Source organism: Eublepharis macularius, chromosome 19, assembly GCF_028583425.1.
Source record: "Eublepharis macularius isolate TG4126 chromosome 19, MPM_Emac_v1.0, whole genome shotgun sequence".
Taxonomy (NCBI): domain Eukaryota; kingdom Metazoa; phylum Chordata; class Lepidosauria; order Squamata; family Eublepharidae; genus Eublepharis; species Eublepharis macularius.
The window spans coordinates 1,949,877-1,973,922 of record NC_072808.1 but is presented as its reverse complement, the minus strand read 5'-3'; the positions used below and the strand labels follow the sequence as shown (position 1 = coordinate 1,973,922).

The window sequence follows — 24,046 nt, the reverse complement described above, 5'->3', positions numbered from 1 at the left end:
TCTGCTGTGCTGTAATTGCAGAGTTAGGCAAATAAAATCACTCCAGGGAACATATGTAAATACGCAGTCGATCTACTGGACCTACTGGCTAAAGGGTCTCCCCGTCCCTTTTTGGAGTGGAAAGAAAAGTTTAAAAGATTCTCGTTCCTGCATCTAAAACCAGCAGATTGCTCAGCAGTATCCTCTACAGGCCACTCTGCAGATATACAGCCAAACTTATTAATTAGATGAGAAGCAAAGCAAGTGACAATACACTTAAGCAGACTGTAGTTTATCCCACTAACTTTCACTTGCTTCATTTCTCTTTATACGTACTACTAGAAGTTGGATTTAAATATATAAGCAGCATCCTATAATCAAGGATAACCTGGGTTTAGACTTAAAATAGAGTCTAGCAGACTATTATGGAACGGTTTTGTTTCAACCTAGACCATATAATATACAAAACACGTCTAATGGCAAAGAGGTGATCAAGACACATTAATAAGGAATATTGCTTGCAGGGATCTCATGGAGTAGCCAGTAGAGATCTCCCCCACACACATTAGGACAAGATTGCCTGCATCTTTTTACAAAAGCGCATGTCAAAAAAATAAATAAAACGTCAACAGCTTTTAAGCAGGGGCACAGCGATGTACCTTAAAGATGCAAGATTTTTGGGAGTATATAACTAAAGACCCAACTTGAGCTTTAGAAGGCCGAGACACCCCTTACCTGTTCAGATATGCTTGTACAGCAGCACTGTGAAAAGCCCGGTTCCCTGTTGTTTGTGGCTTTATTCAGTCGCTTTACCACCAGAAGTTTAAAATCTTACCAAGGAACAGTCAACAACGATCACTCTCTCTTCAGCTAAGTGATGCTATGTAATTATCTCTGGCAGTATTTTACATGCCTCTCATTTACAAGTTCACCCACTGTACTTTTCCAGTGAAGGTTTCATTGGGAACCCTGACCATTTAAACCAACTCTATTAAACTCGTTTCAAGACTGCTGTTGTCGAATCCTCCCCCACCAAGAGTGAAACAAATACTATTTTTGTAGTGGTAAATGCCACTAAAACCATCCAGTCAGTTTCTGCACTGACATGATTTAAAACTAGTACCAAACTAGATGATACTCCTCACCTAATCTTAATGAGCTAGAAAGATCAAATGACTTCCAAGTGCTTTATCCTAGTCAACTCGATCCATTTATTACCGGATCGTTAGTCTATCTGGCTTTAAACAGAAGCCAAGCCACTTCTAAATTCAATTTGTCTACTTGTACTTTCTGGAGTTAGTCATTCTGCCGTCACAGAGTGTGCAGGGCTGGTTCAAAAGTGTGCTTTTTTGGGCCATTAGTGCTTTAAAATTGCTCACCCACCCCACTTACTGTGTTAATTAATTGTGTTAATTCAATCATGTTAACCAACCAGAATGTCAGCGTCTCAGCTCCCCAGCAGACTGACTAGAGAAACACAGGAGCTATTAGAGGCACTGATGAAGTTCCATCTGCCAGGCAACTGTGGGGAGGAGGCGGCAGCAGCCCTGAACTGAGGGACTGCCGAGGGCCAGTCCGTATGGTTAGGCTGACCCTTGCTTTAGTACCACTCCTCTCCTCTTGCAAAAAGTCATTTTACATCTGTCAAATCCAACCACATTTCAATTAGATCTTTTTCAATTGCTTATCTCAAGTCACAATAAAGCAGCGAGTTCCATCTAATACACTGATTTTTTTGTTTTGTTTACTTACATTAAATACACTGGTAAATCAGCAGTTGAATTCTGTTACCATGATTGTTATTTTGAATGCAATGTAAGAGCTTTCTCAAAAGAAAAAAAAACTGATCAGAAGAGTAAGCAGAAGAAAACTTAAGAAAAAGCTGCAGTGTCCTAACTTGGTCCAGGATCTAGCCAGAAAGCAGAAATAAAAAGTTGGTAAGCATTAACTGAAAAACAAGCGTGTTTTAATTACAGGGCCTAGTTTTGCTTGGCCATGAGCTGAGCACAAAATATCCCTGGCTTTGTTGGGGTGCAAGAGGTCATGCTTATTTCCCACTTCTAGATCCTCCTCGGTGGCTACATCATATTATGTATGCTTAACAAGACGTGTCCGTTAACGCAACTGAAGGTGCGAGATTCCATGTCCGGATTCTCCCCCAGCGCTCTGCGCTACGAGTCGACTTGAGGTGTGGCACTGGAAACAAACATCTGGAAAAATACTGTCATGATGTACAACCCCATTCATACTTACTCCAGTCTAAGCCCGTTGATTTCAATGGGCTTAGACTGGACAAGCTGTGTGCAGAACTGCGTGACTAGTCTCTGCCACCACCCACAGCACCATACATTGTATGAAGCATCGTGACAAGGAGCCAGCTGACGACTCCAGAATCAACTCTGTTAATATGTTATATACGGGGGGGGGGGGGGGGGAAGCAGAGCGCCTATTTCCTGAAGTCAGCTTTTGAATATTCTTGTTACAGCCTTGAGCAGGCAAGTTAGTCCAGCTCCTCCCGTAGATACTTCTTGTTTAATACAGCCACTACCAGAATGCCATTTCAAAAGAACGTTACATCACTCCTCAAACCTACAGCAGAGCAAGAATTGATAGTTCCCAAGGGCAGCCAGGCAGAAGCAAGCTTGAAATGTGTGCATGTTGCTTGGATGGGGACCAAGTGCGCAGGTGAACGGGCACCGACAGGAAGAGAGGGCAAAACTGTTAAGTGTAAAAGTGTAAATCGTGTGTAAAATCGGTGTGTTTAAAACCCTGTCTAGGGAGAAGGAGCGAAGAAGGGGTGTGTACATGTTTGTGAGCATGATCCGGCCCAGATGGTGTCAAATCAGAACTTAACTACAGGGACAGACAAGTGTGAGAAAGTTTGTTTCACCAGAACACACCAAAGAGGGGTTGGGCTATTAAACCTGTGAAGGTCACTGTTAGAAGAACCAGACTGCCAAGCTGCCCAAAGAGGAAGAGGCAGGTGAGAGAAAGTAGCACCCGCAGCCCTGCCGATCAGCTGTATTTACAGCGAACATTTAAAAGCTATTACTTTGCTTAGCTAATAGCTGGGGAATAAAAATTCCTCACTTCTTACCCTCCATGCCCTGCCCTAGAATTTTTACATATAAATTTGTGCTGTACTATTTACAAAGGAAAAAGAGCACAACAGGGCTGAGTAAGTTTAACTGAAACAGTCTGTTCAAGTTTAGACAGCCCTTTGAGCACAACAGGGCTGAGTAAGTTTAACTGAAACAGTCTGTTCAAGTTTAGACAGCCCTTTGAGTCTGGACAGGCAAAGACTGAATGGCTCCACCAATCCAGACTGCTACCTCTCAACACTGTTACGTAGGGTAAGACTGATTTGTACACAAGGATATTTGGCAGGGAGAAATCGCAAGGCAAGCTGGGTGCTCCCTGGCAGGGAGACAGATACAGAAAATACAGTACTGGTTCTACCAGCCTCTCTTCTCCGTTCAGCATGCTGTCTTGTTTCTCCCTCTCCCATGTCCCATTCACCAAAACCTTTGGTGAGGCCTGCACTAATCTCTACCGTAAGGAAAAGGCTTCTCCTAGCTCCGCAAAATGACGCCAGGATCCTCCTCCTTTTGGCAACTTAGAACAAAATTGTATTAATGGACAATACTGTGCATACAATTGTTACAGCCAGGTGAAGGCTGAGCAAGTAGAGCCGATTAAAGGAAACCTCTCGACTTCTCCCAAGGGAACAAAGAGTTTGCACATCCGTTCTTCAGCCAGCTGCTCCTACCAACTTTGAGAACGAAAGAATATCCCTAATGGGGCTGTCTAATAACTGAAATGCATGCTGGAGACAAACAACCTGGATGCCAACAGGAGAGAAGACACACAGTAGCCGCCTCTTGTCTTGGGACTTTAAGCTTTGCAGGTCAATCCTGACGCTCCACAAACGAGTTTCACCTCCCTCGGCTGCCCTGTCCAAAGAAACTTCTAAGGCATCAATCAAGCGCAATCGAAGGGTTTGGGAAAGTTGGTTCATATTCCGTACTCAAACACACTGACTCTCCTGATCACACCGCTGAGTGCTAGGGCCACATTCACGTCACAGCGAGAGTTCAGATAAAAATCTCCCTCTCCAACTCAGCTACAAATGGCTGACCTGGAAAAGAAAGACACTTAAGGACACTGCAGCTTTTCAGAACAGTGAAAACATGAAATAAAAATGAACTCTGAGGGGACCTCCCCCAAAAGCATTTTCGGAGGAAACCCATTAACCTTGCTCTTAAAAATAAATCTACAAGAATTAAGTTTCTCCTCACCTGTGACCCTCCCCCATAGCACTGAACAAAGGAAAGGAAGGGAGAGGTGGAGAGGGAAGGTTCTGGGCTGAGAAAACATTTTATCAGAGCAAAGGGGGCAGGGGAGACAAAAGAGGAATATTATCTGGGAGAAAACAGAGTAGGAGAATCCAAGTAAGTAGGCAGCTATTTGCACCTATAATACAAAGTGAAGAAGAGTTTTGTTTTGTTTTTGGAAGTTAAGTCCCCGGTCGGTCTATCTCCACTTTTCTGTGGTGGTGGTGGTAACAGGCGTCTGGTGGTGGTTTCTGAAGCATTAGAAGTGCAGTTAAACGGAGCTCTCGGGAGAAGGAAGGGGGCCGGCTTCCAAGAGGGCCGATGCCGTTACTGGAGGTGAGGTGTGGTGGGGTGGGGTGGGAATGGAGGCTAGATCTTATCTCTCGCTGGCTGCTTTTAATGCCACCGTTTAGTTGCTACAACACTGGCTCTTGTTCTGCTGAGACTGCTCGTGAAGGTCCACGCCTCGATTCCGACCGACGGCACCACCTGCGGTCTGGGGCTCACTCTTTGGCAGCTTCTTAGCTAGAAAGAGAGAAGAGACTCAGTGTGTGGAAGGGAGGACTGCGAGCTCCTCGCTGAACCCCCAAAGGAGGCTCAACTGACCCCAAATTTGAAACCGGTTGACACAAGGTATTTTGTTCCATATGCAGGCAATACCAGCCATCTGTGAGTATGCCTCGCATGAATACAGGTGATACCAAGACTAGACAGGAGGGCTCCTCTGAGTTGGAAACAACCAGTATCTAAGGAAAAACCTCGAAGGTCAAAAGGAGTAAGTTGATATTATGAATTTTTAAATATATTTTTTGAATTCAAAGTGCAAAGTGCTAAAGTGTCAACATGCAATTTCTAATAAATATTATACACAAGTATCAATAGATCATCCCATAAATATCCAAATATATACAAAATACAGTCAGGAGTTCAACCGGTGAAGTTCCAGCCTATGAAGATAATGCAAGTCTTCCAGAGATGTACTATGTGATGTAATTCTATTTGCTTGTTCCTTTATAGATTCATTGGTGTTAATATGGAGTTTTCTTGAAAGGACAATGCAGTCCAATGGTTATAGTTGATGGTCGAGCATAAGCCCAAGAGCCTGACGGGTACTGCCAGCTTGTTATTCCGTTTCGGAATCACTCTCACAATCTATCCATGAAATTAACAACCTAATCTAATCTCCTAACCCACTTTGTTATAGCATAAGCTTTTGATACCCACAGCTCTCTTTGTCAGATGACGAGTATGACATAATATCTGATGAAGAGAGCCGTGGCTCTTGAAAGCTTATGCTACAATAAAGTGGGTTAGTCTTAAAGGTGCTACTGGACTCTTTACATCCTATCAATGACATGGTATCTGTCTAGAATCCCACTGTGGGCCCAGTACTTGCATGTCCTTCTTTTGAAGGCCCAATAGCTGAAAGCTGCACAAAGGTGTATTTTCTTTGAAAGCAGGGCACAACGAGGAAGGGTTTGAAGCCTGCTGCAACTGTATTCAAGCAGGCCTGAAAGAATATTTAAAAGACATTTGTCATTCTACCATCTTGCTTACTTTTCAGGATGAAAATGGATCAATGGAGGCTTGGTGGTAACAACAATGATAATAATCAGGAGGCTGCATGACTCCGTGCCCATTTTGGCAGGAAGTTACAGGAGGTTTTATAAAGCCAGCACCTTGCCAACTTTGGCAAGGAAACGGAGTTACCTATCGCCAGGAAGAGATCGTTAACATTCATTGCTGTCTTGGCGGATGTCTCCATAAACAATAGGCTGTTGTCATCTGCATAGGCCTGGGCCTCCTGAAAGCAAATCAGCGACAAAATGAGAAGTTATACTTACAGAAGCAAGATTAATTTTTGGTCAGACAAAATAAGCTGGAAGCCTAGGAGGAATCATAAGGCGGACCAACAATATATCAGGTTCCTATTGTGTGCGTACACAGAATTGCACATCTAAAGTAAATACCAATAGATGCTAAAGCTTCCAAGATTGTATTTGATATTGCATTCGCACATCTGCTTACCTGTAAAAAATGGTACGATCCCTCCATCATTATCATTTGTTATTTTGTGTGCCAATATCATTCATATCCTGCCTTTGTACCCATGCTAAGGGTACAACTAAGGTCATATGTCAAGTGTTTCCAAACCCTGTGTTTAAACAGTTACTTCTACCTTTCAGCTCTGTGGAATCTGGACTATTGCACTCAATTCAGTAGGTTTTTGTTTCATAGGAGCGAGTTCCTAGCCCCATGGATATGGGGAAATTGTTTGAAGACTTCAGTGCAGCAACTGCTGAATATTTAAACCAAGGGAACACTTATCAATGAAACTGGAAAGATGGTATAAGTGTACACAGATGTTGAGGGGAGGGGTGAATACTCTATTGCCTAGGTGTATACATTTTACAGTGTTTTTAAGAAGGTACTGCACAAGTGCCAAGAAGATTTCTCAAAATATCCTTTACAGAAAAGCAGCGAGTCTTACAATAACAACTTTGTTAGCAATTGCTAGGATAGAGATCGCCAAGAAATGGAGAAATAAGAAAGGGCCCTCACTACAAAATTGGTATGATTCCATCTGGAACCATTTTATATTGGGTAAAGTGGATTGCTCTACAGGCATTCAGAATTTGGAAGCCTATCGAAAAAATTTCCAAGCAATATGGTTTCCTATTGTGCAATTTTTGCAGGAAAAAGAAATTGTTTCTTCTAACATTCATTGTCAAGAACTATTGAATTTCTAGATGTATGGAACTCCTTAGGAATTTTTATATTTTGGGTTTTGTATGGTTATGTTTTAAGTTAATGTGGAATAAATTTATTATATTTAAAAAAAGAAAAGCAGCAAGTCCACCTTATACCGTCTTTCAGGTTTAGGCATAAGTGCAAGTCATATTTCTTAAAGTAGCAGATAAGACTGGCATTAGTAAAGCGCTATCATTAAAAAAACCTCCATTCTGTTCTACTTCGTATCAGTTTTACTTCGTATCTTTCAAGGCTTTACAGAAGTGGATTATAGAGTGGCATAGAGGTTCCCAACTATGTTCCAGGAATTAGAGAACCAAAGTTAAATGGTAAAGCACATCTTTCACGCATCGAAGGTCTTGGGCTCAATCCTGTTAAAAGGATCTTCAGCAGAAGTCTCCCACAGTCCTGATGAAAGCTGCTGCTAGTCAAAGTAGATATTGTCGAAGGCTTTCACGGCCGGAGAACGATGGTTGTTGTGGGTTTTCCGGGCTGTATTGCCGTGGTCTTGGCATTGTAGATATTGCTAGGTTACCTGAGCCCGTTGACTGGTTTGGTATGACCAGTCCTACACTTAGACCGCAACAACTGAAACGAAGACCATGCACGAAAAGATGTCCCTCGGGGAACCCAAGCAGCCCTCAAGGTGTGCTAAGCCAGGGTACAGAAATCTGGTAACAGAACTGCAGAAGACAAAGTCCTCGAAATATGAAGGATCCCTAAAGTGCAACTGAAAAGCTTGACAATTTCTACTTACTTCATATTCTACCATGCGCTTATTGGCAAGATCAGCCTTATTTCCTGCTAAGGCTATAACAATGTTGGGACTAGCTTGCCGCTGGAGTTCTTTCACCCATGTCTTTGCCCGTGCAAACGTTTCCTGTGGAGAAGAAAAGGTAGGAGGGCAAGAGTTTTTCCATCAAAAAAACAGACAGATGTTTCTCACCTTCTCTTACACCTCACAAGTACACAGAAACAATCCCTCCCAACAGTGTAAACGATTTGCTACTGGGAAAGGACAGATTCCCCATCAGAATGTATTGAGGATATCGAGCTTGAGCCAAATGAGTAATTTCAGCAAGCTCTTCATTTGACCTGAGCTAAAGGACGGCAGACAGGAGTAGCCGGGTGGGCCTGTAGCATTCCCTTGAGTGGGCACAACTGAGTACACGTATATAGCATGGATATGATCAGTATACACATCGTGGGAAGGCAGTGAGAAAGAATGTTTCCTCTCAGATATTACAGGAAACATCAACGGGATGTGTAATATGAAGCAAAAGCCCTCTCTTACAATATAAGCTACTTTGGTTACAAGCTACTTTGGATTGCAAGCTGTTATGCAGTATATATAATCAAAAAGTAAAAACTCTTGGACACTTGCTGTAGAACACTTTCCCACTCCATATAATCTAAAAACAAACCTAGTACCATGGAAGAAAATGCCTCCTGAACTCCGCAAGTTTTTCTAGCCTTGTTTCCCGAGAACTTGGGCTGTAAGTTATACATTTATAAAGCCATTTCCTTTCCAGAGTAATCTCTGACCTCTCTGGGACAGCCGTATTTATATAATGCAGCAAACAGAGATACTATGCACTCTAGAGCAAAGCACAGTCATGGTCTTCAAAATCAATCTACTACTCTAGATGGGGAAGTTGGTTCATAGCAAAGGTTTCATACAGACACGGCAAGATTTGTGTCAGGCAACCATCCTATCTATGTATCAGTCATCACACATTACAGTGTCCGGGGTTTGTAAACCATAGCAAACTGTTGCATCTCCAGAATTTTGACTTAAGAATGCCCTTCTCCCCACAAGCTAGCAAAGAGTGCAGGTTTACCTGGTTGGTTATGTCATACACCACAATGGCAGCTTGAGCCCCTCGGTAGTACATCGGGGCCAAACTGTGGTATCTTTCCTGGCCAGCTGTGTCCCAGATCTCAAACTTTACCGTTGTGTCATCTAGGCAGACAGACTGTGTGAGGAAAGCCGCTGTGAAACAAGAAGGCAGAGAGATGGCTTAGGAACCCACCAAGAAGGACAAGATCACGCAAGTTTAGATGTCAATGTTTACGACAGTCACTGAACTTTTGCTATTATGAGCTAGCTAAACGACCATGGAGAGAAGACAGCCCAAGTACTACTAACTCACATGGCAAACAGAGGCCATTAGATGCCATAACACCAACACCAGACAGCCTAGGAATGAAATGGGGTAAAAAGATGACAAAGCAAGACATCTGTGCGCCAAGTGTGACACTTTTGACCAGCACCTCCAAGCCACCTATAACAGGCAGATAGTCCTGTAATGCAGCCTTCCAAGACTGGATGTACAGGAACCTCATGTCTGAATAAAGGTAAAGGTAGTCCCCTGTGCAAGCACCAAATCATCATTGACCCATGGGGGGACGTCGCATCATGACGTTTTCTTGGCAGACTTTTTGTTACGGGGTGGTTCGCCATTGTCTTCCCCAGTCACCTACACTTTACACCCAGGAAACTGGGTACTCATTTTACCGACCTCGGAAGGATGGAAGGCTGAGCCAACCTTGAGCCGGCTACCTGAACTTGGCTTCCGCCAGGATCAAACTCAGGTCATGAGCAGAACTTGGACTGCAGTGCTGCAGCTTACCACTCTGCACCACGGGGCTCCTCATGTCTGAAGACTCGCCTACATAAAATGCTGCCTGTACGCAGAAACACTGTACCCTGCCCCACCCACCCCTTCACTCTTAGCGCTGAATTTGATGTCCGCCTCTCACCAACTCCCCACTGGAAAATTCCTCATGCAACAGTGATAAGATCTTAAGGACCAAGTTACCTCTCAGAATTATTGGAGGAACGTTTATAAAAACAAACTTAAAACTGCGCTGTGTGCACGCCCCTACATAGCTCATGGTAATATTTCTCCATGAACATTTAAAGAGCTGCAGAAAATCTCATAAAAGGACTTCCTTTGGAGTTTTCTAACGCTTCCCAACTATTTTTGCGAAACCTACGAATCCAAGTATAGTTTTAAGGAACATGTTGTTTTGAAGTCCACTGTTAAAAACCAGAGAATGACTTAACAGTACAATATGAAGCTAACTACCAGGCAATAGATTTCAAATCCTACTGCAAACAGAAACGAGTATATGGGATGTATTGCTGCCAGCTTCCCATTTCCAGTGTTACCCATGTCTGCAGAAAAAGCTGCTCTGGAAAGTTGGCCGGCCTTTGGGGAAAGCATGAGATGCAGAGGGGGCTGCAGCAAAAATTCGGGGGGGGGGGGGTGATCAATAACCCCCTCCACCCTGTGTGAGCTTTTCTCCACTTGTGAAAGGATGTGAAGGGGCTATTTCTGCCACTCCCCCTTCTTGTTGCAGAGCCCACCTGCTGAATCCCACACAGTTTGCAAAGGTCTTTCAGACTGGGGACGGGGGTGGACAGCGAGTGGCGGATGGGGCCAGCAGACATCCCTTCTGTAATTTCACTCTATCTGTGAAGGACTGAATCCAAACTAATGTTTATAATATTTTTAACTGCCCATTAAAAAAATTATTTAAACTTCAAGAAGTATTAACTGAATATCGGTTTACCAAAAAAAACCAACCCGATTATGGGCTGCTCACTGTGTTGTAACAATATCGAACCTCGTAGGTGCAACAGCTTTAATGTTCTGTATTGCTGACTCTTAAAGTTCTAATTCACCCACACCCAGAGGCAGGCATACCATGATGCTAACTACCTTTCTGGGCGCCTGCTCAGCTGGCAGGGTACAGCAAGTGCAGTTTGCTACTTTCCAAGGGATTATGGAAGTCACAAGCTAGCACCGGGGTGGGGGCGGGGAGCTATGGTGTTGAGTGACGCTGACAGACGGGTACTGTATTTCGAAGTGGACGCTCATGCCTGGGGGCAATAAAAATAAGATATGCTGGGATCTAGCTCGACGTCCCTTAAAGTTCGGGCCATGGGTTTTCTGGCCTTGGAGGAGCAGCACCTGAACACTCACCACCTATGGTGCTCTCCTGGTACTCGTGGAATTGACCCTTGACGAAACGCAGCACCAGGCTGGACTTGCCGACCGCTGACTCGCCCAGCAGGACTAACTTGAACTGACAGATCTTGCTGGCTTGCGACTGACCGTTCGGCCTGGCAGCTCCTCTGCTGGTCATGGCCTGGGTTCCAAGAGCAGCCTGTGCCCCAGCCGATGCAAAAACCTACCAGCCACTGACCAGATGTTGGGAGCAGAGGGGCGTTTGGTTTAGAACAGGACGACAACCTCCTCCGACAACCGTAAGTGGTTCTTTCTGGAACGTAAGAGGAAAAAAGGGTTCAGTGTGCTGGACAGGTGAAAGATCCCGAGAAAGATCTCTGGAAAAATATAATGTACACATATATAAAGATTCAAGCAAAACTGAGCAGTCTTTCTACTTCAATCAAACCTGACTGATGAGAAAGAAGCAAGCCTCCGTGGCATGGAGCCAATCACCCCCCAAGGAGCCTTGCTCCAGCCTGGGCAGCATCCCTCCAACAAGTGGCCGGAGCAAGATTTCCCGGGGGATGTCTGGATCTGTGCCACCGAGGCCAAGGCTGAATCTCGGAGGAAGGCTCCTGAGGCTGAGGAAAGGCTTCAAACTTTGCTCCGTGAAGTAACAGAATGCGGGAAGGATCCACCCCATAACCTCCTGAGCATCCACCGGGGAAGGAGGATATTTAAACCATAATAAAAGCAGTAACTTGATGCCCAGAGGCCAAATGACCCACAGCCGTAGGATACTCAGAAGGGAAAGAGAGAGATTCCCGAGGCCTCCTGCATTTTACCTACAGAACCCCTTTGGAAACCAGAAATGTCAAATCCAAGAACCTGCTGGAGGAGAGGCAAGTCTATTCCTAGCCCAAAGAAAGACAGCCCAAAGCTCCCCTCCGGGGAAAACCCTCTCCAAGACCAGCGTGGAGCTGCGTAATCAATGAATCAGCAGCTCCCGAGGGTGACTTCCTTGCTCGCATTCCTCGAGATGCAGCAAGCGACTCCTGGACTGGAATGCGTACCACGTGGCACCAAGAGAACACGAGCAACACCCTTGGTCCTCGCCCAGCACAGCACACGAGGGCAGCGCTTCGCCACTCGGTTGAGCAAGGAGGCCTCCATGTGGCTGCCAGCTGGAAAGCCACACAGATTTGCACACGTTTGGGTTGTCCCTCTCTACGCTTCCTTTCCATCAGGTGAATTCTCTTTACAATCAGACACATGCTTTACAGATGAATCACTCTATCAGAAGGAACATCATACACAAGCTTGAAAGTTTCAAGATCTCAAGGACTCAGGAAATGCGATCAAGAATTTTCTCAGTGGCGTGATTATCGTTCTCTCCAGGCCTACTTGCTTCGTAATGCACATACCCGGCCCCCTCTACCCAATGCAACCAATCATACATATATTATATGCTTTTCCAACATATCTTTCTTACAGATGAAGCAACATATAAACCAACATCTTCAGTCCCCCCCACCAATGCCTTTTTTGCTGCCTCATTTTGGTTGTTCTGGGCTCACAAATAAGAAGAAGCAGGACTATAATGAGTCACATAATACTTTATTCCATAATAAAAGTACACCTAGAAACAAAACCCTAGGAAAAACAGTCTGCTCTACTGACCATCAACAAGCGGTCCAAAAAGACCACATTACCTCTCTTGGGAGACGCAGAAAGCAATCGATAGGAAATGTAATCCATTCGAGGAGGTCAGTTAAAATGCCAGCCCACCTGAAACCAAAGCCCTGCTGGATGAGTGCGATAGAGAATATCCATTCAAACATTTACATTACACAAGGGAGCAACGGGAAAAGTACTTCCGCGCACCTTTTGCCTCTCAGATGGATGCTTTGCAGATAACCAGGCAACTGGTTTGGCTGGGGATCCTGGAGGTGTTTTGCCATCTTCTGGGCATGCAGCAAGGGTCACTGGGGCAGTCGGGGGGGGGGTATTTGTGAATTTCCTGCATTGTGTAGGGGGGTGGACTAGATGACCCTAGAGCTCCCTTCCAACCGTATGATTCTATGATTCTAACTCTGGTGTGGTGCCACATGATGTACGGCACTACAGCAGTCAGAAGTGCCCCCCCCCCACAATCATAAAGCCACCCAGACACACTTATTCAAACAGCTGAATAGGCTTATTCCAATTTCAAACGTGACTTCCATTTCCATATGAACTTAGTCACAGATGACATTATAGACCACATATGCATAAAACTAGAGTTGGATCTGTGCCAAATGGGCCAGCCCAGCACTTGACATCTACAAACACCACCAGATTGTTCTGGGCTTTTAAACTTTACAAGAAATTAGCCATGTTTTCAGTTTTCGTGCTGTGAATCCAAGAACCCTTCCTGAAACTGAAGACAAGGCTAAATGATACATGCAGTAAGGCCTGAGAACGGAAGCCGTAACTCTTGTGAAAAGTCAGAAAACGTTTTCACTCTAGCTGTCCCAAGCGTAAGCTTTTCAATGTTGGGTGCAATTTTGATTTGGAGACACTTTCAGGTTAGCAGGATGAGATGGTGTGTGTTCATTTTCACTTTCCCCAGAATCTTCAACCCTCACCAGATTCTACTTTAAGCATCCTTCGTATATAGGTGCCATCTTGGCCAAATGGTTAACAAGCCCAGTTGTCAAAGGTGCTCTAGAGTTTTGCAACAGAAGCAAACAAGTGCTAAGTTTATTATCAGATTCATCGACCCCAGCTATTTTAAATACAGTTAAACCCAAATCCTGGCCAGAAGCACTACCTAGAATTCACACAGATGTTCTACTAGTCAAAGACAGAATAGTTCCATGCTAGAGCCAGTGTGGTGCAGTGCTTAGAATGTCAGGTGAGGATCTGGGAGACCAGGTTCAAATCCCCACTATGCCATGGAAGCTTGCTTAATGAGCTTGGACCAGTCATATACGCTCAGCCTAACCCGCCTCGCAGGGTTTCCGTGAGGATAAAATGGAGAGAAGAGTTGTGTAAGTTGCCTTGCGTCTTCACTGGCTAAGGAAGGGAGAAAGGAGGGTTTGACAGAAGCAAATAAACAAATACTGAAGTCTGCAGGGTAAAAAGGCAAGCGCTCCCAAGCGGTTTCTCTACAGCAGACACCACAATTAAGTGCAGGACTAGCGCTAGTTTTACTGGTGAGCAAGGCAAATAGTCTGTATTCAGGTTTTCTTTAGCTGAGTCTGCTAAATTAGGAAAATGCTTCCTTCCTTTTCTAAGAGCTCTTTAAAGAGAGCAGTTGAGCAATGACCTCGCAAAGCATCCTGTCCAAGTTTCCTGGGGAGAGCCCTGCGCACTTCTAGAAAACAGACTTACCCAGCCGGCGCCAGCCAGTTCAGGGAAGCTTGCTGAAGTGGCGCTGCTCACTTAATTTCAGCTCAAACGCTTTTCTAAAACGCAACCATCGTTTTCAGGCATCTCCAGCAGTCGCTTCACGGCAATACAAACATACATATCCATTTCCCACTCTTAAGGACGGCCCTTGAAACTAACCAAACATGCTGATTTTGGGACGTGCTAACTTTTTGAAGAGAAGTTTATGCCCTCACCCCAGTTCCAAAACTGCACTTTTTTGGTGTGAAAAAGGAGCCTCGTGAATAGTGAATGCAGAACTACAGGAAAGACATGATGCGAAATTTATAGTCCCTGTAGTTACATGTACATTTCCCCCAAGATCAAAGATCATGAACTTGGTTTGGCAAGAATGTTAAAGAGTAATAGTTTAGCTCTTTTCTTAGGACACCAGGATTACTTCTAAAGTTGCTGCAATTTACAACAGCCATATGTTAAAGTGAGCACCTCAAGAATGTCTTAGGTTGCAGATGAAAAAATCTCTAAAGCCAGAACACATTCGCATGCTCTACAGTTTGAATCTGGAAATTCACCTATCCAAGCTAATTAGATAACAGGCCTTCACTAGACGCAGAGGCACAGACAGAATCAAGAAAACTTAGCAAGACCAAACTAATCCCCTGATTTACTTTGCAGATTGCTTTCAATTACTCCAAACATTTTCAGTTTTACTGTTGCCCAGAAGTATTTTTGCAATAACTCTAGCAGCACGCATTTTCTGGCATTAATTCTTTGTAACAAACTGTTCAAGGGGAGCTCACCACAACAGATTCACATCCTAAGATTTCCCTCATGCAACAGCAAAAATTTTAGGAAATTCTTTTCTCTCCTGTTCCAGAGAAGTCCAAGATCATTCTCCTACACAGTCTAATCAAGAACAAATAGCAGTGACCTCGTTACGAAGTAGCACGTATTGTTATAGAAAACATTGGCTGCTGGATCCAAAGCAGGCAGAACAATCTAAAGTTATAGTCAGACACAGACTCATTAGATTTAAGAAACAAACATTTCACTATAAGAATAACCTATCATTGGTAAGGATAAATTCCCCCCAGATTCAGAACAAACTCGTGAGTTGGCTGAACTATGTCGATATTGTTAATAAAGGAAGTACAATTGTTCTATAAGTGTTTAACATTGAATATGATGTTACCCACAGAAGTGTTCGCTTCTTTCAACACCTGGATATTATATGAGCACGATACTAGGAACATCTAACATTAGCATGCTACTAGGAATGAGCAGGCTTCTAGGAGTATCTAACAAAAGATTTAACATGCTTATATATCTGGAGATATTTTCCCTGCTTGTCTTTAACCTATTTAATACTACTCAGTAAACACGATTTAGAAGCAATAAAGTAAGAGGTCCTCAAAAGGCAAAACCTGGCCACAATCGGATCCATTACGTTTAAACTAAATCTAGGAACCAAAGAAGGCAAGCTTCGTATTATTTCTTCCTGTCCTACCAACTCGAACCACCACTACAGAACTGATGCCAACTTTAAGGTCCTCTATTCTGGCCAGCGAAAGTCTCTGCAATTGCGTTCCTGAAACCCAGATCTACCAGTCCCCTGAATACTCTTTGAATTCAGAAAACTTACTAGTTGCTAACTTTCCGGCCAGCCTACTGCAATAAGTAAACGTTCTTTGATCTAAACGCAGATCAGAGTCTATGTTAGTACATCATGACAGCAAGTGATGTTGTTTTATTTACAGATAAAGTATACAAAGTACTTATTTGCTTTCAACTGCAAATTTGTCCACCAATACTGCGGGATAGCAGTCTCCCCATACAGACATAGCAAGCAAAGAGAGGTCCCGTGAGAAACTCACCCATCTCATTGGTCCTTGATTAACCAAACGCAGTGAGTGACCTAATAAGTAGTGTCAGTCTGCGTGCCTCCTTGGAAAGATAACTGATCTGGTTTGCTAATATGTTGGCATGGATCCTCACTATTACTAAAACGTAGGCCAGAACGGTCTCCACCTAGCTGCAGCCTCTTTTGTGGAACTCCCATCTGGGAAAGCACTCGGAGCAAAAGAGAAAGAAACAACCACAGCTTACTCCAAGATGTTCTAATAAACCTTACAACGTTGTCCTTTTAGTTTCAGAATCCTTACCCGCATGCTAAATAAACTAAGTATTATAAAGCATACTTTGTAGAGGAGAACCGCTATAGAAATTATAAGTACTAATAGCCCTAGCTCAGATATGTGTCAAAGCCACCACTGAACAACCAGACACCATGTATGATGCCCTCATCCCATCTAATACAGAGCAGCACATTTCCAGAAAAATGGAAATTCTTTCTTATCAAACCTTAACTTATTTTACTGCTTTAATATAAATACATAATTTATAGATTAGCATATAAAACTAGTATTTGGCATATTTACAAAATGTAGGTATACATCTCTTAAGTTTTCTATAAACAAAATTATGAATGTACTCAATACCAAAGAAAGGGAGCTGTGAAGTACTGCTCCCTATGCTATCTTCGTATACGTGTCTTAATTTTTGGCACTGGGAGGTGAGAAAAATGTTGAAAACAGAAAACAACTTTTGTAGTAACCACAAATTACACATTTTTTGGTAAATAAATGGAGATCATTATTTGGACAGAACCATATTTGGACTTCAAAATATAAAGTTTAACATTGGCACATGCTATTGACAAGATCAATGTTTATCCTCATATACATATTAGAACAAACTGTGGACAAAATTAGTCACATAACATACCTTCGAAAATATGCTGTATATATTCACAGCATACAGAGGAATTATCTAATTATATTGGATGTTTTACATAAGTACCTTTATACGAAACACTTGAGCAAGTAAAACCTTTCCTTTAAAACCATTTTAGTCATTCCAAAGGAAAGTATTTCACAGTATTTGTTCCTGTGCTCCTCAAAAATGTTAAATGTTTCCAACAGGAAAAGTTTCTCTGATTTCCCCCCCCCCTTAAGCCTTCATGTCTCTTGCCAAACCCAATATGCAACAAACAGCTCCCATTACAGCTAATTTCTGCTTCCAAGAATCTTCTGAAGTTATGTTTCCAAATATCCGAGGTTCCCATGGTTTGTAACAAGCAAGCCTTGGGTCAGAAGTTAAATCTTTACCCCCTTGATTTTTCTGTCCAAGCACATGAATTGTTGAACATAACAGTTACAAATAGCCTTATCTGAATTGGGTTTGTGTGCACCAGATCAAGGACAAGCCTAGGAGACGTGAGATTACAAGTTTACCCTCATCCTATTTTCTAGGCTTGAAAAGATGTCTTTAAATACTAGCAAGGCAAGCTGGGAAGCTGATTTTAGGAGGGGACATAGCATCAGGCTCCCGAACAAATGGCACTAGTATCTGAAAAAGCAAAGAGGAAATATTCATCTTGGATTTTTCCCCCATGGGCACACGGTTCAGCTTAAACTTTTTTCCTCTGAGAGTCTTTAGTAATTTAACAGTTAACAAACTGATGGGACAAGAAGACAGTTAACTGAATTACCACCCACTTGATCTTTTGAGCGTACCATATCAACAATACGCTGTTCAGATTCAGATATGATAACATCCAGGATATCCTTATGTCAGATACCCTAACGTAATTCTACCAGAAAGCTGAAAGGAGGACTAATGGGCACTTTCTCACCAATATTAAACGGTGTGAGAATAGCCTGTATCCTCAGCTGTCACACAAATGGTCATCAATCTGTAAACCACTGAGATCAGACATTCCAGGTGTTACTTGTATGAAGCAATTCCAACACAAAAGGACAGCAGACAGGACTGCCACTGAATTCATATCACAGCACGGCACACAGCAAGTCATTTTACTTAGCATGCAAGGCTGGTTTTCTGCCAAAGCAACCAAAGCGAGCCCTGAGACCGCAGCAGAGCAGCTGGGAGAAAAATGACAGGCAGGGCATACACCTGTCATTGCCTCCCATCCTCGCACAGCTGGTGTACCCCTTGAGGTACTGGCAGAGCTGCTGGAATCTGACTTGCTCCCAGTGTATCTGGCCATGGGCACCCATAAGTTTCAGGCTATAAGCTTTTGACAGTCAAGCTCCCATCATCCGATCTGACAAAGGGAGCTTGACACTTGAAAGCTTAAATCCTGGAAACTCTTGTGGGTTTTTAAGGTGCTACTGGACTTGAATCTTCCTTATCTACTGCAGACCAACTTGAAGCAAGTGTTGAACATGTGGCAGTTAAATTAAAAGACTATCCACAGTTTTATTTATACCATACTTTTCTCCCACTGGGGAACCCGTAGAGCTGGATGTTTTTTTCAAGATGAAAAAAGGAAGGTATTTCCATTTCCCCAAAAGCTTTCTGGACTCCAAACTTTTTTACAAACAGGAAAAGTAGCTAGCAATCAGCAACACAAACCTTTCATATAGCATGAAGGAGAAAAGAAGAAAGCTTGTCAATGCAACCTAGCAGTGGGGGATTTTCAGTAAAACATGGCTAAAGCATATTCTTGGAGCTACCATATCCACCTCAGAAACGTGCCAATGAATAGAAGTAAGTGCTTGTATCCACAGTATAGAAAAATATTAATTCCACTTGGCATAAAAGAATCTGAACATCAAGAATACAGGGATTTCTTTTCTTCTCCCTATAGTTCTGGGAACAACAGAATAAGGTGACATTCAGTCCAAAATATCCAAATGTCCTTTTCTTTCATTAAAAACCTGGTAAATACAAGCAAGCAACAACATAGCAGTGGAACAGGTGAGACAGAATCAGTAGCAAAATACCTCTCTCACCATCACTGTTTAAGTGTATAGAATTGAGAATGTCCCACTAAAAAGTATAGCTACAGATCTGCAGCATAAGATCTTATGGGCTAGATACCAGTTTTAAAATATGAACTTTCATTACAACTGTCAAATTATGTTGATACTAATTTTGTGAACACATACATACATTAGTTTTACTGTTAGGAAGAGTCCCTTGATTTCAGTAATGTTGCTCAATAACCATTGCTTTTAGGGTATAATACCACAACAGGATTTGGCTGCCCTCTTAAGCGCTCAAACGTTGACAGAGCTGGCCTATAACATACAGGATCAATTCTTTTACAGTATAAAGTTAGCGGAAGGGCTTCTAACAAGCAGGGTAGCACATCACATTAGTGGCTAGGAATTTTTTAAAAAATATAAAACTTAGGAAGAGGTCACTTCCCCTTGAAGATCAGGAAACAGAATGTATCATCAGTAAACAATAGAAGGCTTATCACTTGGCATACTTTTAACTAGACCAGATAGTCTGTGACAAGCCTACACTGAATGACCTCATAACCCTCAGCAACATGATTTCCATATCCTCTTGATTCATATCCTCCCTTTTCCTCTCAGTTCCACTAGCAATTTCACAAGCACAGAATCTCACACTGAGAGATACCAAAAGAATCAGGACAACACACTTATTAGAGATACCAAAAGAATCAGGACAACACACTTATTACCAAGTATTTAACACTCTATTTGGAAACAGGCATTCACTTACCTAGCTCAATATACACACAACCAGTTTTTGTGTGTTATATGGTAGAGGGCTCAAAGTGTCAAATTCCTATGATACCTTTATGTTTTGAAAATAGTTTATCGGGGTATAGGACAAGTTAAAAATTTCCAACCAGTTATCTCTGCTCATGTTTCCCCTACAATGTCACCAGAGACCCATGTCCACTGATTCTCTGTGCAGCTTGCAGAGACCCATGCATTTTAATGCAATCAGATAGTAAAGAGACCAGATTATAAAACCCTTTAGAAGCAGGGAAGTATCTTTGACTTTCTAACACGCCCATCTTCAAAACATCTAAGGGATGATTGCAAGGCTTAGTGGAAGACCCACATATGCTCAACCAAAAAGCAAATCTTTGCAAAATCAAGAACTCCTTATGGATGCTGATTACACAACGGGTGGCTTTCCACTGAAAAGTACAAAGGCTCAAACCTTAAAAAATAGAGTGCTTGGTCAGCTGGACAGCCTTAAGAAAAAAAGTGGAGGCTTCAGCATTTTCTAGCAAGGCATGAGAGCTTAAATACTGTTCAAAAGGCAAGAGCCAAGGACAACCATGTCAACAGGTCAGTACTCTGTTCTTGTTGCGACTATCAGAAACGAGGGTAGCTGCAACTTCACTGAACTATCCAAGAGGTGGTTGATGTGATTCTCCACCACACTGTCATCAAGCCAAGATTTCACGACTTAAAAACAAGAGATTCTGGAAGCACATGATCGAATCCATATTGAGACCAATACACGCAAAATCAGAATAACACGTGTCAAAACAAACCTAACATTAGCCCCAAAGGCTAGAGGCCTACTGACTGGGGTCATCATCAACCTAGATACCTGTCAGAGTGCCCCTAGCACCTCAGCCTCTGTGCCATCTTCATTTATGCTGGAAAGGCAGCCAGCCAGCCTTAATACCTCCTACCTCAAAATAAGGAATACTCATATTTATGTATATATGTATGTATGTATGTCATTTATAGTCCGCTTTCTCACTGAGACTCAAGGCAGATTACACAGTGTGAGATTAGTACAGTCAATATCAGGAACATTTCCATGAAGAATGCCGTAGGGTAAATAGATATAAGTTCACAGAGACATAGTATTAGTAGGAATCCAGTACGACACAGTGGTGGTTTTTGGTTCTTAACTCATTAGCGGATCATCTGAGACCCCCCCCTCCCTTCAATACAGCCCTCCGATCTGAGTAAAAAGATTTTTTGAATAATTCAGTTTTGCATTGTTTGTGGAAAGCAAGGAGAGTGGAGGCTCTCCTAAGGTCCTCCTAAGGCTGTTCCACAGGGTAGGGGCCACCACAGAGAAAGCCTGTCTATGGGCCACTGTTGATTTCGCCCATGTGCAGGGTGGCACCTGCAGGAGACCCTGTTTGGAAGAGCGACGCTGCTGGGGAGGGAGGCAGTCTCCTAGGTACGTGAGACCAAGGCCGTGAAGAGCTTTGGACGTGACAACTAATATTTTGAACTGAGCACTGTAACTAAAGGGTAGCTAATGGACTGACTTAGGGTTGCCATCTCCAGAACAGAAAATTCCTGGCGATTTTGGGGATGGAGCCTGGAGAGAGTGGGGTTTAGGGAGGGGAAGGACCCAGCAAAGCATAATACTATAGAGTCCACCCTCCAAAGCAGCCAATTTCTCCAGGGTCACAGACCCAGAGAAATTAGCTGTGTTAGTCTGTAGTTGCAAAGAAGTCAAGAACTCAGTAGCGTCTTTAAGACTAACATAAGCTTTTGAGAACCACAGTTCTCTTCGTCAGATGCATGGTTCTTGAAAGCTTACGCTACAATAAAGTGGGTTGGTCTTAAAGGTGCTACCGGACTCTTTACTATTTTCTCCAAGGGAACAGATGTCCGCTGGCTGGAGAACAGTTATAATTCCGGGAGATCTCCACCTACCACCTGCAGGCTGGCAACCCTAGCAGGACGGGATAGGAAGCACACTCAGGGCAAACCCCACCCTCCTGAAACACCGCTCACCCGCACCACATCTCCCCGGCACGGAACAGCGTGTTCACACGTGCACACACACCCCTTGAGTTTCCCATGTGCCAGGGAGGGCCGCTCACCTCCAGCCTCCTTTCGCTTTCCCACCTCCTCACCGGCCACGTACAGCCACCGAACCACCATCCCTAGGCCAGAGGGCCAGGCCTCACCTCAGCCCGCCCCCAGGCCTGGGCGCTGCCGGAGGCCCCAAGGGGAGCCCCGCCAAGCCCACTCCCTTCCGCAGCCCTTTCCCCGGGGGCCCGCCCGCCTCCCGCCCGCCGCCAGGCCAGGGGGATCCCGCCGCCCTCCCCGGCCCGGCCCGGCCCGGCCCGGCCCGGGCCCGCCGCCGCTGCCGCCCCGCCGCGTACCTGAGGCGCCTCCGGCTCCCCCTTCCCAGCCCCCCTACCGTCTCGCACACAAACAAACTACCTCTACCAAACCCACCTCTGGGCCGGAGGGAGGAGCCAGAACGCGCCCCGAGCCAATCGGCGCCGGGCACCTGGAACGCGGGTACGCCCTCTCGCCCAATCGCCTCCTGCGAAGCCGCACCCTGGCCCTGTCCGACGAATTGGAACGCGGCGGAGAGAAGGACGGGCAGCGGGCGTCTCACCAATGGGGTCGAGAAGGCGGGCTAGCCAATGAAAAGGCAGACAGCGGGGGAAAGGGAGGGGTGTTTTGTTAACTGACGGACGCATCTGCCAGTAGAAATGTCGTCGAGGGAAGAGGTTGGATAAACAACAAATAAGGTGACCTAAGGGGGATGGGCCACCTTCCAGCTCTGACCAATCACAATTCGGATTTGAACCGCCCCTACCCAATCCCAGGCCGAATATCTTCGATCTCTCTCCACAAGAGGCTGGAAGGGACTAACGAGCGGGTTGGCGGGCGTGACCCACACTGGTCTGGTCCAATCAACTGTCACGCTGGGAACGTGAGCGGTGACCCAGAAGTTGAATGGAGGAAAGGCCGTTCCTTGGCGTGCAGACCCGCGTTGCCAACCTCCAGGTGCGGCCTGAATGCTTCCCGGGATTACGCCGCATTACGTCCCCGGGAGAAGATGGCACCCCCAGCGCAGGCCCTTTGTATTCTTGCCAGCCTAAAATGGAGCTTCCCAAACTTAACAGGAAAGCCGGGAGGCCTGACTCAAATGACACCTCGAAGAGCTCTTGTCTTTATCAAGGAGCTGAAGGTGGCAGGCATGGTTTCCCCCTCACAACAACCCTGTGAGGTAGATTTAAGATGGGTTAGTCTGTCTGTAGCAATAGAAAAAAGAGTCCAGGAGCACCTCCAAGACTAACACAATTTGTGGTAGGGTGTGAGCTTTTGGAAGTTACAGCTCTCTTCTTCAGAATCTTAAGTATCTGAAGAAGCTATCCGTGACTCACAAAAGCTCACACTTACCACAAATTTTGTGAGTCTTACAGGTGCTACAGGACTCTTGCTCTTTTCTATCTGAAGAACTGAGCTGTGGCTCATGAAAAGCTCACACCCTACCACAAACTTTGCTAGAGGTGCTACTGGACTCTTGCTCTTTTCTGCTGCTAGACAGACTAATTGAAGAAGTGAGCTGTGGTTCAGGAAAGCTTCTACCCTACCACAAATTTTGTTAGTCTCATAGGTGCTACTGGACTCTTGACCCTATACAATAACTAGTATGACTACAGCTACTATTAGAACTACTACAACTAATACTACTAAAGTCAAATCATTTTTACTATCTGGAAATCTATGAACTGATTCTAGCAAACCTAATGTTATTTTGTTGTTGTTTGCTTAAGTTCTTTTTATGTCTTAGTTGTGGGAAGGGTGGCAGCGTGGCCTACCCGGGTCTTGTCAGATCTCGGAAACTAAGCAGGGTCGGTACTCGGATGAGACCACCTGGGAAGACTGCAAAGGAAGGCACTGGCAAACCACCTCTTGCTTGCCTTGAAGTTCCCTTGCCTGGATTGCCATAAATTGGTTACTACTTGACAGCTCGTATGCACACACACCTCCTACTTGTAACAGCTTTGGCCCTATACAATAACTGCTACTAAGATAAATCAATCAGATTTGCTAGGCAGGGTTGCTCCATCTGCAACAT

At 44.2% G+C, this 24,046-nt stretch overlaps 1 protein-coding gene across 2 annotated transcripts; it reads right to left on the bottom strand.

Annotated features, from left to right (window-relative positions):
- Window positions 1-1,691: 1,691 nt before the first annotated feature.
- On the bottom strand, window positions 1,692-22,403 carry RAB5B (RAB5B, member RAS oncogene family). 2 transcript variants are annotated; one of them, XM_055003357.1, is made up of 6 exons: window positions 22,332-22,403; window positions 11,057-11,354; window positions 8,906-9,057; window positions 7,822-7,944; window positions 6,024-6,117; window positions 1,692-4,838 (listed from the first exon to the last, which is right to left on the bottom strand). In XM_055003357.1, exons 2-6 carry the CDS (start codon window positions 11,217-11,219, stop codon window positions 4,723-4,725), a joined length of 648 nt encoding a protein of 215 aa, XP_054859332.1. In that variant the 5' UTR covers window positions 11,220-11,354; window positions 22,332-22,403; the 3' UTR covers window positions 1,692-4,722. The 2 variants fall into 2 exon arrangements, with proteins under 2 accessions (XP_054859332.1, XP_054859331.1); XM_055003356.1 differs by lacking the exon at window positions 22,332-22,403 and adding an exon at window positions 22,047-22,186.
- Between the last annotated feature and the right edge of the window lie 1,643 nt (window positions 22,404-24,046).